The 15,531-nt window shown below is 49.2% G+C and overlaps 1 protein-coding gene across 1 annotated transcript in view; it reads right to left on the bottom strand.

Annotated features, from left to right (window-relative positions):
* Window positions 1-7,336: 7,336 nt before the first annotated feature.
* The window catches only part of CHFR (checkpoint with forkhead and ring finger domains), a 28,016-nt gene continuing 19,821 nt past the window's right edge, over window positions 7,337-15,531 (bottom strand). Inside the window, exons 12-18 of the mRNA XM_027577213.1 lie at window positions 14,395-14,511; window positions 13,255-13,338; window positions 12,470-12,540; window positions 11,469-11,556; window positions 9,264-9,371; window positions 8,848-8,920; window positions 7,337-7,697 (exon numbers count right to left, since the gene is read on the bottom strand). Coding sequence (XP_027433014.1) covers window positions 7,655-7,697; window positions 8,848-8,920; window positions 9,264-9,371; window positions 11,469-11,556; window positions 12,470-12,540; window positions 13,255-13,338; window positions 14,395-14,511 — 584 coding nt within the window. The 3' untranslated portion in view covers window positions 7,337-7,654. The remainder of the gene's footprint in view (window positions 7,698-8,847; window positions 8,921-9,263; window positions 9,372-11,468; window positions 11,557-12,469; window positions 12,541-13,254; window positions 13,339-14,394; window positions 14,512-15,531) is intronic.

Below are 15,531 nucleotides of genomic sequence, written 5' to 3'. Positions count from 1 at the left end.
GGGTGTTTCGGAGTTGTCTGATTCTCACTGACGTCCTCTGTCGCCTGTCCCTCTGCTTACACCGCAGCCTCCAGCACCGTAGCCCTAGGGCAAGCCCTGATATTGGGTAGGGCATTTCTTCCACTTTGCTTTTCTCAGGATTGTTCCAGGTATTTGGGGACCCATGCCCTCCCGTATAAATTTTGGAATAAACTTTCTATGTGTATAAAAATCCTTCCTGGGATTTTGACAGAATTGCACTGAAACTATAGACCAACTTGGGGAGAAATGACATCTTTCCTATGTTGAGACTTTCAATCCGTGAAAGTGGTATGTCTCCCACTTAGGTCTTCTCTGACTTCTTTTGACATTTTGTAATTTTGATCATACAGATCCTGTACATGTTGTTGATACCAAAGTATTTAATTTTCTTTGCAGAAATTGTAAATGGTAATGTTTTAAAGCCTGGTTTCCACACGTTCATTGTTAGTGTATAGAAATGTGATTAAATGCTGTGTGTTGATCTTGTATCCTGAGAACTTGCTGAACTCATTAGTTCTAGTTTTCCTTATAAATTCCTTGGACTCTTCTGCATAGATCATCATTTCATCTGCAAATGCAAAATTTAACTCAAAATGATCATGGACTTAAGTGCAGAAATATGTGAAACTATAAAACTTTTACAAGAAAACAGAGGAAAAATTTCAGGACTGAGGGCTTGGTGAAGTGTTCTCAGACATGCTACTACAAAAGAACAAAATGAATAAACTGGACTTCACCAAAATTAAAAACGTTTGTTTTGAGAAAGATTCCAATAAGACAATGAAAAGACAAGCTACAGATAGTTACAAAATATTTGCAAACCGTATATTTGATAAAGGACTGGAACCTAGAATATATTAAGAACTCCCAAAACTTAAAAAAAAAAAATGCAGTTAGAAGATAGGCCAACATATGAAGAGGCATTTCACCGAAAAGGATACACAGACGGCAAACAAGCTTGTGAAAGATGTTCAGCACCACTGGCCGTTATAAAATGCGAATTAAGACCGCCTCGAGATCTTACTACACATACCTACTGGAGCAGCTAAAATATATAGTAGCAATACCAAATGCTAGCAATGATGTGGAGAAACTAGATTTTTCATACATTACTGGTGGGACTATAAAATGGTACAGCCACTCTGTAGTTTGGCCATTTCTTTAAATTAACATATACTTGGGGCGCATGGGTGGCTCAGTTGGTTAAGCAACTGCCTTCGGCTCAGGTCGTGATCTCAGGGTCCTGGGATTGAGCCCCGCATCGGGCTCCCCGCTCGGCAGGAAGCCTGCTTCTCCCTCTGACCCTCCCCCTGCTTGTGTTCCCTCTCTCGCTGTCTCTCTGTCAGTTAAATAAATAAAATCTTAAAAAAAAATTAACATATACTTGATTGTATGACCCAGCAACTGCACTCCTGGATGTTTATCTCAGAGAGAAATGATACTTAAATCCACACAAAAAACTGGAAACAACCAAAATCCGACCAACCCCACAACAGATGAATGGTTACACAAACTGTGAAGCATCCACATCCACATCATGGGACTCTCTTCAGCAATAAAAAAGGACTATTGATACATGCAGCAACTTAGATGAGTCTCCAAGGCATTATGATGCTGAGAGGGGAAAAAATCTCAAAAGAACGATACTGTATTACATGCTTTCCACTTATATAACATTTGTGAAATGATATGATTATAGAGATGGAAAGCAGATTAGTGGTTGCCAAGGAATGGTGGGGGGAAAGTGGGGCAGGAGAGAGGTCTTTGTGGTGAAAGCAATTCTGCATCCTGAGCTGTACACACTTCGGACTAACGTGTTTCCTGGTTTTGAGATTATACTACAGCCATGCAAGGTGCAAACAGTGTGGGAAACTGGAGAAACAAATTACGAGTAAAATGTGATAGACAACACTAAACGTTAAAACAAATGAGCCTATATATTAATGGCATATCCTTGCAGGGAAAAAAATGCTAAGTAAAAATTTTAAGTTTATTCAGGTATCATTTACATACAATATAATTTACCCATTTTATGTGTACAATTCAATTTTTAAATTTAGTTATTTACATTTTAGTAAATAAAGCTGGATTTACTTCAATGCAGTAATAAAACATTTCCATAACCCCCAAAGGGTCCCTCTAGTCCATATGCACGCAGTGCCCCCAATCCCCCTCCTCTCGACAACCACTAACTACTTTGTCTCTATGGATTGGCCTATTCTGGACATTTCATATAAAAAGAATCACACAATACGTGACATTTTGTAACTGCCTTCTCCTTTACTTAGCATTAGGCTTTGAGATTCATTCATTTTTAGCATGTATCAGAACTTTGTTCCTTTTTACAGATGAATAATACTGCACTGTCTGGATACACCACATTTTTGTCATCCATCCGTTGGTGGACACATTCCAGTGCCTTGAATGTGCTGGTCAATATTCTAACTGTAGGGGCTAGCCAGGGATCAGGAGACGGGATCCCAGGGGCCTGGGTGGTTCAGTCGTTAAGCGTCTGCCTTCCGCTCCGGTCATGATCCCAGGGTCCTGGGATCGAGCCCCACATCGGGCTCCCTGCTCCGCGGGAAGCCTGCTTCTCCCTCTCCCTCTCCCCCTGCTTGTGTTCTCTCTCGCTGTGTCCCTCTCAAAAAAAAAAAAAAAAAAGGAGACGGGATCCCTGCTCAGTCCAGCTTTGTTTGTGTGGGGAAGACCTGCCCTTCAGGGCATCATTCACGTGAAGCCAACTGTGTGTGTCAGTGGGAGGGGCTACCATTTACATCATTCATTCACTCAGTATTAATTGTGGCCTACTGTGCTCCAAGCACTCCTCTAGACACTACACAATCCCTGCTGTCACAGGTGCTTACACAGAAACACAAGACAGTGAGTTCAGAAAAGAGCAGGGTAAAGAAACAGGGTGTGGGGGCATGCTGCTATTTTAGACAGACCGTCTACGGAGGTCCTAAGAGGAGTTTGAGCAAACACATGAATAAAGTAGGGAGTCATGCAGGTCACTGTGGGGTGTTTCAGGCATTGGAACAGCAAGGAGAGTCCTGTGTTGAAAGATTTCTTTGAGGAAATTATAGTTGAGCTAAACTTGTATGACAAAAAGGCAGGCAGGTAAGGGTCTGGAGAAGAGCTTTACCAGGAAAGGAATCAGCACAGAGTGGGAGGGGGTCTGCCACGAGGGGCAAGCTGCACAGGGTCTGTCAGAGCAGTGGAAAGCCACTGATGAGTTTCAAGCTTTCTGAAGGAGACAAACATATAAGAAAAAAAAAAATGAGGGCGCCTGGATGGCTCAGTAAGTCAAGCGTCTGCCTTCAGCTCAGGTCATGATCTCAGGGTCCTGGGATGGAGTTCTGCATCAGGCTCCCTGCTCAGTAGGGAGTCTGCTTCTCCCTTTGCCCCTACCCCCTGCTCACACTCACTTGCTCTCAAAAAAATAAAATCTTAAAAAAAAAAAAAAAATGAGAGCACACGAGGCTTAACAGAGAGGCAGGAAGGAGCTGTCCTCTGTGCATCGGGGAAGATCCTGCCAAGTGATGCCCAAGCTGAGTCTTTGCATTCATCCATGCACTCAACCACCAGTTGATTAGTCTGCCAGCTATCATTAGATGCTTGCCCAGGTCAGATGTTTGGGCTGAGTACACAAGAGTGAACAAGGCAGTAAGATCCCTGCTCTGGATTTTTGAGGGGGAAACACATAAGCAAATGTTTACTTTCCCATGACAGGCACCAAACGGGCAAATGCTAGCATGGCTGGTTGGAGGATGGCATGAGGTGAGTGTCCAGGGATGCCTCTCTGAGGAGGGGATCTGAACCGAGCTGAGTGACCATCTGGTGCTCTGCAGCAGCGGAGGGTGTAGGAGGGCCCTACAGGTGGGGTGGGCAGAAGGGAAGATTTTCTGGAGGAGGGGCAGGGCCACCCAGTACTAGGCCTTCGTGGACCATGATATTGTTTTTCTATGTAACAAGCCACCCCAAAACATGGTGGTTTCAAACTGTGTTAGTTCTCATAGTTACATTGGTTGGGTGCAGTTGTGTGCTGTGCAAACTTCTTTGCAGAATAAACAAAAACAAATGACCCTGATTTGTAGCATTTATCAATTTCCACGGTGTGAATCCTCCCAGGGGGACAAATTTCAAGCCACCAACTTGAGGTCCACAAACGGGTGGGTGGGCAGGGATGAGCACCATCACAGAGAACCTGCATCATGCAGACATGTCAATGCAAATACCCACGAGAGCACACGTGATGGTCAGACGGAGTAAATTCATTAGGAAGAGAGGAGTCCTGAGTGCTTACTACCTTTAACGTGACTTATGAATTCCAAATTTTCATGATTTTTAAATGGCTGTCTTTAAGTTACTGGGTCACAACATTCCTGAGACCAGAACTGTGTCCTGGGAGCTGGCAAGGCAGCCCTTCTGCAGTCACAGGGCTCATGGTGCGGCTGGCCGCCTTCAGCGGGCCAATCTTCAGAACAGGGTCTCCCTCAGGCCCCTCCGAATAGCTGAGACAGTGGCTGAAAGCAGGAAAGAATGCACATGGCTTCACTCCGCTGCATTTACTTTTGCCGATGTCCTGAGATGACATAGAGAGAGGTCTGACTGGGCTGCACTCCAGGTGCATCAAGGTCCTTGTAATTTATTCTGCAGGGAGCTGTGAATCTCCCCTCAAGTGTGTCTGGGCTCCTCCATGTCCCACCCCACGCAGGCTGGCATCTCCAAGGGGAGTAACTGAGACCCGCCTGGCGCTCCCTCCAGGCCGCTGCCAGTATAGTCCCCATTAGGGTCAGGCCTCAGCAGGCTGAGGTCTAGCAGGCTGAGTGGCCTGCTGGGTTTAAGCCCCAGAGCCGCTGCCCAACAGCCGGTCTGCTTTCCTGCTGACAACCTGGGACACTCCTCTTCCTCTTGCCTGAGAGGACCCCACCTGCCTGTGGAGTGCTGATGGCCCAGGTGGTGGCGGGAGCCCCTGGTCTGGCCCACTAGTGATTAGGTCAGGGATGAGTCTCCATTTGAAGCAGTGGGTAAGTTCACCTGCTTCTGCTTGATGGAAGCTGAGATCTGGGAAGCGGTGGCCATAAACACAGGGAGACAAGGGTTCCAGCATGGCGTTGTTTCCTGCATCCAGCCACACCTGAAGCCAGATCTACACTGGGCTTTCTGAATCCAATCAGTCCCCTGTTCATTTCCTCCCTCCAGCGTGGAGGTTGGCTTCGGGCTGCTGGTGTCCACCACAGCCATCCTGATTCAGAGATGGGCTTCTCTGGGCCTCCTCTCTGCAGGCTGCATGACGACCCTCTCCACCTCCTCTCCCAGTTTGGTTGCTTCCCTGTGGCACCACTCTGCTGCTCTCACATCTGGGCCTGTGACTCTGACCCTGTCAGCTCTGCGGGATCCAAGACGAGTTGCTGGATTCTGGCTGCACCCAATAAGGATCCTCCACAGGTCCACGGCTCCCCTCACAGCTCGGACCCGCAGGCCAGGAAGGTGCGCCGCAGATGGGGGTGTGGGCAGGGTCGGCCCCTCTTCTGAGGCGGGCACGAGACCAAGAGGGACATGGGTCTGGGGGTGGGATGGGTGAGGCTGTGGGAGGAGAGGGCAGGAAGCAGGCAGCAGATATCCAGCTGGGCCTGCTCTGGGACTGGGCCCAAGGACCTGCACACAAGCACACGGGAGTCTTGAGCTGGACACACTCACGCCCAGGCATCCTGCGCCGCCACACGTACACACTCACGCCCAGGCATCCTGCACCGCCCCCGCCCACCCCCACCCCCACAGCTCCAGCCCAACCGTAGACTGGCTGTCAGGTGGGGTGGGAGGGTGTTGAGGAACAGGAAGTCATAAAAACCTCCCGAGTGCACACCCACCCAGGTCTGTGAAACAGCCCAGAAAATAACTGTCCTGCCCCCAAGCTCCTCCCATGAGTGAGAGCAGAAAGTCCTCGTCAGAAACAGGGAGCCCCAGTCCCAGCAGAGTTGGCCCTGCACCGGGGACCCGCAGTCTAACATGACACGTGTCCTTCCTTCATGGAAGGATCCAGTACAGCCCAAGGGAAGTCCCATGTTCTGTTTTAACCTAGGTTTAAAAAGCTGGCATAGCCCTTAAGAGCCACGCCTTTGTTCTTACTTTTTCGGGAGGGAAGGGAGTGGTGAGGCAGGACCCTAAGACGTGGAGAGCAGGCCTCTCTCCGCACAGGCTGAGCCCGGGGCTTAGACACGGAGTCACAGCTCCAATGTGCAACCAAAAGGCCGTCACTTGGGGCTGCTGGAGCCACGAGATCCTGGGTCTGTTCCCTTTTCACCTGGGCCCCAAGCCCGCGTCACACGTGGCTCGTCCGAGAGCGGGGCTACCAGCTGGGCTCTCAGGAGCAGCAGCCAGTCACTAGCAGCGCCGGTAGCCTGCCCGCCACGACAGAAGGGGCAGCACGTCGCAGCCGACACGCAAACCAATGCGGACGGGAGAGAAACAGACACGGCTTGTTTATTAGAATGCAGGGAGGAGGCGGCCTCTTCCACAAACAGAGCGCTGCTTCTCAGAGTCTGTATCAAGAGCAAGACAACAGTTGAAAATCCTATTCCTGAGAAGAAGCAAAAAGTTACAATTTTGCAAACAAAAATAACATATGATTTCAACAAAAGATAAAAAACTTTTTTTAACGAACAAAATTTCAAGTATTATTCCAGATGACATGGCAAACCCAACGCAGGACAGGCCTCGTGGGAGCAAAGGGTTCTCGTACTTCCAAGGAAGGGTTGCTCCAGGTGGGCGGGGGCACCACCAGGGCTGACCCTGCCCAGCAGGAAGAAATGAAGATCGTGGGGCAGCTCGGCAGGGCCTGCAGCTGAGCTGACAGAGCGAGAAGCAGACACCAAGGCTTTGCTCCACAGCAGGCCTAGGGTGTGGCACCCCAACTTCTGCCCTCTTAGGACAGGGCCACGCACTTGATGCTGGGTGTCTAGGGTTAGCAGTTCTGGACATCTGATTTTTTCTTTTTCTAATAAACAGAAACATATGTTTATTCTTTCAAATGCCCTACTATCCCAATTTTAGTCAATTTGTAAATTATAAATTATATTACTTGTGCTACCATTTGTGATAAATCTCACTAGAAGATAAGCACCAAACCTATTACAAAAAAGCCTAAGCCGCCATGGCTCTCCCCGCAGCGGGGGCGCTCGGGTATGCCCTGCAGGCTGTAAACTTTTGATCCCTTTCCCTTAAACAACAGACTTTCCTTTTTCTCCCATGGAAGCTCCCTTGAAGAGAGAGGTCTGTTTGAACCATAGTTTTGGGAAAGGTATAAAGAGCAAACCTGAACGTCATCGCCTCAATGGGAGGGGACGGCTGAGAGCAGTTCTTCTGGCGGAAGTGCTCTGGGCGGCCCGAGCTCAGAGGAGGGGTGGGTCGTGCCGCCCGGCCTCCCAGGCCACTGGGGCAGGGGTGGGGGCGGGGGCGTCTTGCTAAGAAGGTCTCACTCCACAAGAGAAGTCACACTACAGTGCCAGACGCGGAAACCTCCAGCATCCCCTGGAGGACTGTAAAATGCCCTTAAAATGTCTGTATCCAGTATTTTCTGAAACGTTGTCATTGACCTCCAATACCCGCAAGCCACCTGGTGCCTCCTAGATGCTTAGTTCTTGAACCTTGTCTGTTCACAGATATGATTGAATTTCCTGCAGGGAGAAAAGAGTGAAATTACACAAGTATTCACATAAGCGGATCCTGAAGTCACCCGCTGGAAGTATTTGATGAAAAGCTGACTGCATATGGGGTGGCTCACAGAGGCACATTTATAGTACCAACAAAGAAATTAATCCCTACGGCAGCCTTCTTTTTCCTTTTTAAATTTTAAAAAGTCAGACATTTTTAGGTCATTTTCCTAGAGAAAAGACTCAAAGACTCAAAGCCTCCTCAGTGTCCCCATGGCACCAGGGGCCACCCCACGGGACAGATAGACTCGCCTGCTGGGAGACGGCACCACTACCTCCCTTTGTGAAGAGCAGGGCATCCCCAGAGGAAGACAGGTATGTCTTTGCTACCCTTATCCATGTTTTTATTAAGAAAGATTAGCAAGTTACTAGTAAAATTTCTTTCCCTATAATGAAATGGTCTCCTTTACACTGTCTACGCTCAACTACAAAACAAGGTTTTTATTCCACAGAATCAGTCTTTGAGGGAGGCTTTACTTGGGTCCTTGTCACCTGCACTAAGGACACACTCTCAGTGACTCTGATTTGAACCACGAATGACTGGGGATCATAGTAGCCTCAAACAGCATCAGTCCGTGACTGATTCACATCATCACCTCACCTACACCTACAGATGACCCCACGTGGCAATGCAGATGTCACTGTGAGCTGGAAATGCCCAGTGAGAGTCACTGAGTTAGAGCCATCACATATACCTGCTCAAGGCAAGAAGACAGACCCAAGGCACCAGGACTTCTGAGCTGGGGGCTCAGAAGTTCTCAGTGACCACAGCCACCAATTAAGAAAGTGCTAACCCTCCAGTGTATCAGCGGGGAACGACAGCTGCGTTCTGCAGAATACAGAAACGACAGCACTACTTTATACACCACGTGACTTTAGACAAACAAAATGACGAAACTAGTATATTTACAAGTAAATAATTAACTAGTTCATAAACATTCCTAAAAGCTGAGGTATCAACTTGCCAAAACACTTAAAAGCAAAAAATCACCTTCCTGTTAGGAAAACGGGGGTGTGCCTTTCTGCAGGAGGACCATTTTGGCGCCCCTTTCCCAGCCCTGAGGACCTGTGCCGACACTCGTGCCCCCGGCCTAGCAGAGCGTGTCTCACTCACATTGCGTGGTGGGCCTTCACCTGAGTGCGGCAGTTGCGGCCCCAATAGCAATCAGGACGGGATGTTACAGCCACTAGGAAGAGAAAAAATGATGTATCTGTAATGCACATCACACTCACAAGCTCAGCTACATGAATTTAAGTAAAGACCCAAGGGGACAAACAGCAGGAGAAAGGCATCGCATTTTGTCATGCTTTATAACTAGTGTCCTTGGCCTGTTCCAAGATTTCAGGAAAGGAAAAAAGTTTAATTGAAAACCCAGTTTAGGAAGTAAGACTAATACCCAGTTTTGTCCCTGCTGAGGCAGACATCCACTAAGAACATGGAGCAAAGGCCCACACAGAGTACCTATTACATGAAGGAACACAGAAGCCAATCTAGGCAGAATTGCATTGGGGGTGAGGGGGCTTCCTTACCTGGCAACTCGGAAGCAGGGATGTTCTGCCGATATTGGTAGGTCAGCTCTCGGAAGCTCCGCAGGCCACAGCAGTAACACAGCACGGTGTTCCCCGTGATTCTGTAATCTGCAAGGAACGCAGCCTCATGTGGGCATGTCAGTCAGCACGCAGCCTCATGTTTCCAGAATGGCAGAACAGCTGTGGCCTTGCAAAGGAGTGGGAAACCCAGCACTGATCCACACAGGGGGCAGAGACAGGGGCCAGACATTCAGAAAACAAGAAGGAAACCAACCTATTTCCTCACAACAAAATAAATCCACTTGGATAAAAAAAACTCAAATATCTTAAAAATTTTAAAAAGTACCAAAACGAATGAATAGTATTCTAAGTATGTCACAAAAACCAAACAGCACACAGGAAAGGACTTGTAAATCTGACTACCTACAGCTTAAACAGCACAATGGAAACACATACACCAAAGGCAAAATACTAATCAGTTAGTGGAAAACCATGCGCAACACAAACAATAACCTGTTGCACCTTTATATGACAAAGATTTCCTACCAACCCAGACCCCCAAATCCAGACAGCCTAGTATGGGCCAAGGTCACAACAAGCCAGCGAACCATGAAAGAAAAAGATCTTCAATTCTGTTAATGTTCCAACACAGGCAGACAAACGACAATACGTCCAGTTTGCCTGTTCTGTATTTACAAGACTGCAGGGCAACCAGGCTCAAGAAGATGCTGGCCTTCACACCTGAGGCATGTCCTTGAGCAGGAAAGTCACTATGGCAAAGTCCCAACTGTGCTGAGCGCTGTCCAACAACCCTACTTATTTATCCAAATGGAACAATTTCTCAAGCCTAACACACTGCATGCTCACTCAGCAGCTACAGTGCTGACTCAGAGTGAAAAGGAGAAAAAAATCCCTTAATATCCTCTACTCATGAATCGGCAAAATAAACCATGGTATTAGAACACTACGTAATAAAAATCAAGGTATACGGCTGAGCAAACAGGCTACAGAACAGCGCAGGTGGTAGGGCTTCATTTACGAGGATGGTGTGCCCATGTGGGCAGGTGCACAGGCCATGCAAGGATCGTCACTGCGTGCTCAGGTGCTGGGATTCCCACTGATGTTCACTTATCCTTCATGCCTCATGTCTTTGTGAGCCATGTCATCCTTAGAGTAGTCCTTAAGAAGCTAACAGAGCTCAGGCTCAGATGACAGGTCTGGGCAACCCCAGGGCTGCTGCAGAGAAGACCTGAGACACTTGTGAGAATGTGTCCACAAGACAGAAACTGCTTAGAAGGAGCCCCAACAACTTCTAAAGTCTTTCATGATAACGTATGTCTCAGAAAGAAAAGTCATTTGGGGCTCCTGGGTGGCTCAGTCGGTTGAGGGTTCGACTCTTGGTTTCTGCTCAGGTCTCAAGTCATGATCTCAGGGCTGTGGGATCAAGCCCCGCGTTGGGCTCCACGCTCAGTGGGGAGTCCGCTTGGAATTCTTTCCCTTCCTCCCTCTCCCTCCGTCTTTACTCCTCCCTGCACATATACTCCCTTTAAAATCTTTTTAAAGATTTTATTTATTTGAGAGACAGAGAGTGAGAAAGCACGAGAGGGGGGAGGGTCAGAGGGAGAAGCAGACTCCCCGCTGAGCAGGGAGCCAGATGCAGGACTCGATCCTGGGACTCCGGGATCATGACACGAGCCAAAGGCAGTCGCTCAACCAACTGGCCACCCAGGCACTCCATAAATAAGTAAAAGCTTAAAAAAAAAAAAAAAAAAAGCCATTTGATTTTTTTGCAGCCCCCTCCCTCAGTGACAAAAATCACATTTCACAATGTCCTGGGTGTCCCTGGGAGACAGGGCAAGCCTACATCCCATCACCAACACACCAAGCGAGAGGCCAATGAGGGCCCTGAGAGTTTGCTAACAACCAGCCAGCCCCGGGACTTCCATGCTGACAAAGGTGGAGCCCCAGTCTCTTCAGCTGGGGCCCGCCCTTCCCCATGGCAGAGAAACCCTGGAATAGGTCATGTGGGCTCAAACCGAACTTTAAATAAAGAAAACCAAAAGTATTAGCACCTTCCTATCTGCCTCTGTCAGGCTGGGTGGAGGGCGAGGCTGTGCGTGTGGGAAGGCAGCGCAGGTTCTACTGTGTTACAGGAGGCAGAGGCACCCCCTCTGCAGAGAGGGAAGCAAGTGCAACGATGCTTACCAGACAGTAAAAACGCTCCCCTCTGCAGAGCCACCAGACTCTCAGTCAACATATTTTTCCATGTCAAACCCCTGGTTGCCAGGTAATTCTGTGACGGGGAAGAAGGGAAATCTTAGATACTAGCTTGGAAGAAGAAATACTAAAATGACAATAAGGCAGAAGTTTTATAAAAGGCCCCTGAAGGTGGGTAAAGCCACAGCCCAGGCAAGCTAAACATGGCAGGGATTTGTATCAGGCAGCTGAGGGGGAGTGCTGTGTGCGGTTGTGGGGGTCTGCTTCCAAGACCACAGGACACCTGGGACAGCCCGAGGACCAGGCTGCCCGAGCCTGACATGGTAACACTTAGCTCACCACCTAGTTCACAAGGGTTCTTGTCTGAGATGTTCTCTCAGAGCCTCAAAAGGAGGGCTAACTTCAGAACTCTGAACATGTGAGTTACCACACTCTCTAAAATTCTGCAAAGACATTCCTAGCACAGGAGTGGTGGGACACCCAACCTTGGCCAGAGCAGCTCCAGGGCAGCAACAGGCCCATGACCACATAAGGAAGTGTGGAGGGTTTGGATCTACATTCTGCCCTTCAGACACACAGAGCTGCTTGGCTCCTTCTGTGCAAACCTACAAGAAAGCACCACGTAGACATCTAACCAGAATGCAGTGGTGCTGAGGAGTCGGGCCAGCTTCCTAAAACATGGGAAGGAAAATACCAGAGAGGAGGAAGTCGGAGAGAGGCCCTGGTTCCACTAAAGGGCCGGCCCACTCCCCACACAGACCCAGAAACTCTCTGCAAGGGACAAACAGGCACTGGAGCCAATTCCTGTGGATTTGTGGCATAATGGGCATGAAGGAAATACCTCCTTTTGGGAATGTGGGGAACACAGAAAAACACCCATGTGGTACACTCAGTGGCAATACTAGTAAGAGCCATTAGGAGAGCTGAAAACCTTACGGGGGCCTCTCTTGGCCGGAGCCCCACCCACGCCTGTATGGGAAGCCTGTTACCTTGAGGACATCCGACTCGTAGTGGTTATTGCTCAGAACCCCATCCAGACACCTGTCGCCCAGGTCTAGCTCTGCCAAATGGAAGGAAACAAAGTCACCCGTCTTACAGATGTTCTACGAAAGCATCATTCACTCACACTAAGATAACCAAATTTCCTTTCTTATAGGGTCTAGAAAGAATAAAAAGTTCCATGACAAAATACAGTTTTAGGGACGCCTGGGTGGCTCAGTCGTTAAGCGTCTGCCGTCGGCTCAGGTCATGATCCCGGGGTCCTGGGATCGAGCCCCACAAAACAGGCTCCCTGCTTGGCAGGAAGCCTGCTTCTCCCTCTCCCACTCCCCCTGCTTGTGTTCCCTCTCTCGCTCTGTCAAATAAATAAAATCTTTAAAAAAAAATACAGTTTTAAAAAGAGAACAGGCAAAATGACTTCCTTTCCACTCCTTCCTGAAATGGACAGCTCTCTCAGTCTCCTCAGCACCTGGTCTGGCGCTGTGAAGACTCAACACCACGGCCAGACTGGGCGTTTTTAGTGGTGGTGTTCCTTGCCCATAAGGAAACCCTCCCGACTGAACTCAGCATCCCTGTGGTTGTTCTGTTATTGCTTGGTTTTGAGCTAGCACAGAGTGACACTTCTAAACGTCAAACATAGGCAGTATGTCAGGAAAAAGTAGAGTCACTGACGGTGGCCTCCCCCAACTTGGGCCACACTACCCCGTCACCACCCTCAAATGCACCGAGAGAATATGCAAAGGCTAAAGCCAGCCAGCTGAAGCACCGGCATTACCACAGAATGGGGCCAGACAGCCGAGGCAGCCGGGCCGGGCACAGCCCCAGTACAGGTGGCAGAAAGGCTGCAGGCAAACGGCACCTGCGGACACAGCACAACCGCTAGTCAGGCCATCTCAGTGAAGAACAAACTCAAATAACCGTTAAACACATGACAAACTCAATTTTAAACAACAATCCCAAAGTTGTAAATTAAAGCACTGTATTTCCTTTATTACATTTAAAAGTGACACATGATAGGGGCACCTGGGTGGCTCAGTCGGTTGGGGGTCCAACTCTTGATTTTGGCTCAGGTCATGATCTCAGGATCATGAGACTGGACCCCGTGCTGGGCCCCCTGCTCAGCAGAGAGTCTGCCTGAGATTCTCCCTCTGCCCCTCCTCTGCCTCCCCCACCCCCCACATGCACGCACTCTCTTTAAAATAAATAAAAGGGACGCCTGGGTGGCTCAGTTGGTTGAGCACCTGCCTTCAGCTTAGGTCATGATCCCAGGGCCCTGGGATGGAGCCCTACATCAGGCTCCCTGCTCACTGCTTCTCCCTCTGTTGCTCCCCCTGCTTGTGTGCGCACACGCGCACTCTGACAAAATAAATAAAATCTTAAAAATAAATAAATAAATAAATAAATAAGGGGCGCCTGGGTGGCTCGGTCGTTAAGCGTCTGCCTTCGGCTCAGGTCATGATCCTAGGGCCCCGGAGATCAAGACCCACATCGGGCTCCCTGCTCAGCAGGAAGCCTGCTTCTTCCTCTCCCGCTCCCCCTGCTTGTGTCCCCTCTCTGGCTGTCTCTCTGTCAAATAAAAAATAAAAATCTTAACAAAGTGACACGTTATAGAAATATCATGGTCCTGATGTGGGGACAAATGTCAGATGCAGACTTCAGAAAGAGAACCACCCATACGTGGAAACTTGGTGTATGACAGGCGTGGGTTATCAATTGATGGATAAAGACGGTTATTCAACACGATTGCACAGAGACAACCGATTCTGCAGATGAGAAAACACAGCCATGTCTTTACTTCACACCATGCACAGCAGTCAACACCGTTTTGAAACCTGAGCCTAGAAGGATCCACAGGAGAGGCTCCGTGGTGGGGAGGTTGCTCAGGCAGGCAGCGTAGGTGCACACCCTTACTCACACTGCTGGGGGGCGATGCGGGGGTCCTGCTCACGTTCTGCTCTCCGGTCTGGCATGGGCTCGAAGCAGCAGGTGCATATGGCATGGCTGCCTTGCAGGGCACACACATAATCCTGGGCTGCAGAACAGACAGCATATTCAGGCGGCACGTACCGGGACACAGGCAGAAAGAACAGGTTAGACCCACATCTAGGGGAGTGGCTGGAAAGCACACAAGGAGACTGATCCACGAGAAAACCCAGGGAGAACTCAGACCTGTTTTCTTAAGTGGCCAAATGATAGCCTACCATCTAAAAGAAGCACTTTAAAATAAAATGAAAAATAAGCAAAGCAACTTTTTGGTTCAGCGGTTGTAGCAAGATTTCAAAGATCACTTGAAGGTTTTCTAACATTTCCTTAGGCCATAAAGCACACGCCATAAAACAATAAAGCAAGTTCTAAATTAATCTGTCTTCCAAATAAACAAGTGACAGGCCTGGTGGGCATGACTGGCTGACCCCACCTCAGGAGCTGTGTCCACATAGCCCAGCCCCCAGACACTCCATGGCCACATAGGAGGCTCCGACGGTGCACACACACTTACTACAAGCCCCGTCCCACCGGGGACTTCCATCTGCAGCCTGAAAACGATGGAGCCCACCTGAGGAATGGCAAAGTTGGGAAGTGACCAGGTGCTGGCCATCCCTGTCCACAGGGCCTATGGGAACCGACGGAGACAGCCACGGCATGGCGTCATGGCAGATGGCTGTAACACGGCTCTGGGTCACAATCCTGGGTCACTGGCCTCGTGACAGGCTCTAAGAAACTAGGCCTTGCGCGGCCATTAACTACAGAATGGCCAGGGCCAAAAATGTAGATTCCACCTGTCCTCTTTCCCTTTCTTGATGGCATCTGGCCCAAATGTCAGGCTTAGGACTGAACCCCCAGGACTGTCCAGGAGCAGAGGTCCATGAGAGAACAAGTTCACTCTCTGGTTTCTTAGCCCAAAACAGACTAGGAGAAGCAACAGGTTACGAGAGGTGGCAGACCATGGAGGCAGGGACAGGAGCTGGGCAGGAACGGGAGAGGAGTCCGCAGGAATGACAGCTGCATCCTGGGTGGTCACGGTAGGACGACAGCACAGAAGGGGGCGTCTCAC

The sequence above is a fragment of the Zalophus californianus genome, chromosome 14 (assembly GCF_009762305.2).
Source record: "Zalophus californianus isolate mZalCal1 chromosome 14, mZalCal1.pri.v2, whole genome shotgun sequence".
NCBI classification, from domain to species: domain Eukaryota; kingdom Metazoa; phylum Chordata; class Mammalia; order Carnivora; family Otariidae; genus Zalophus; species Zalophus californianus.
The sequence above is the reverse complement of the archived record's forward strand: the minus strand, read 5'-3'. Positions and strand labels throughout refer to the sequence as shown.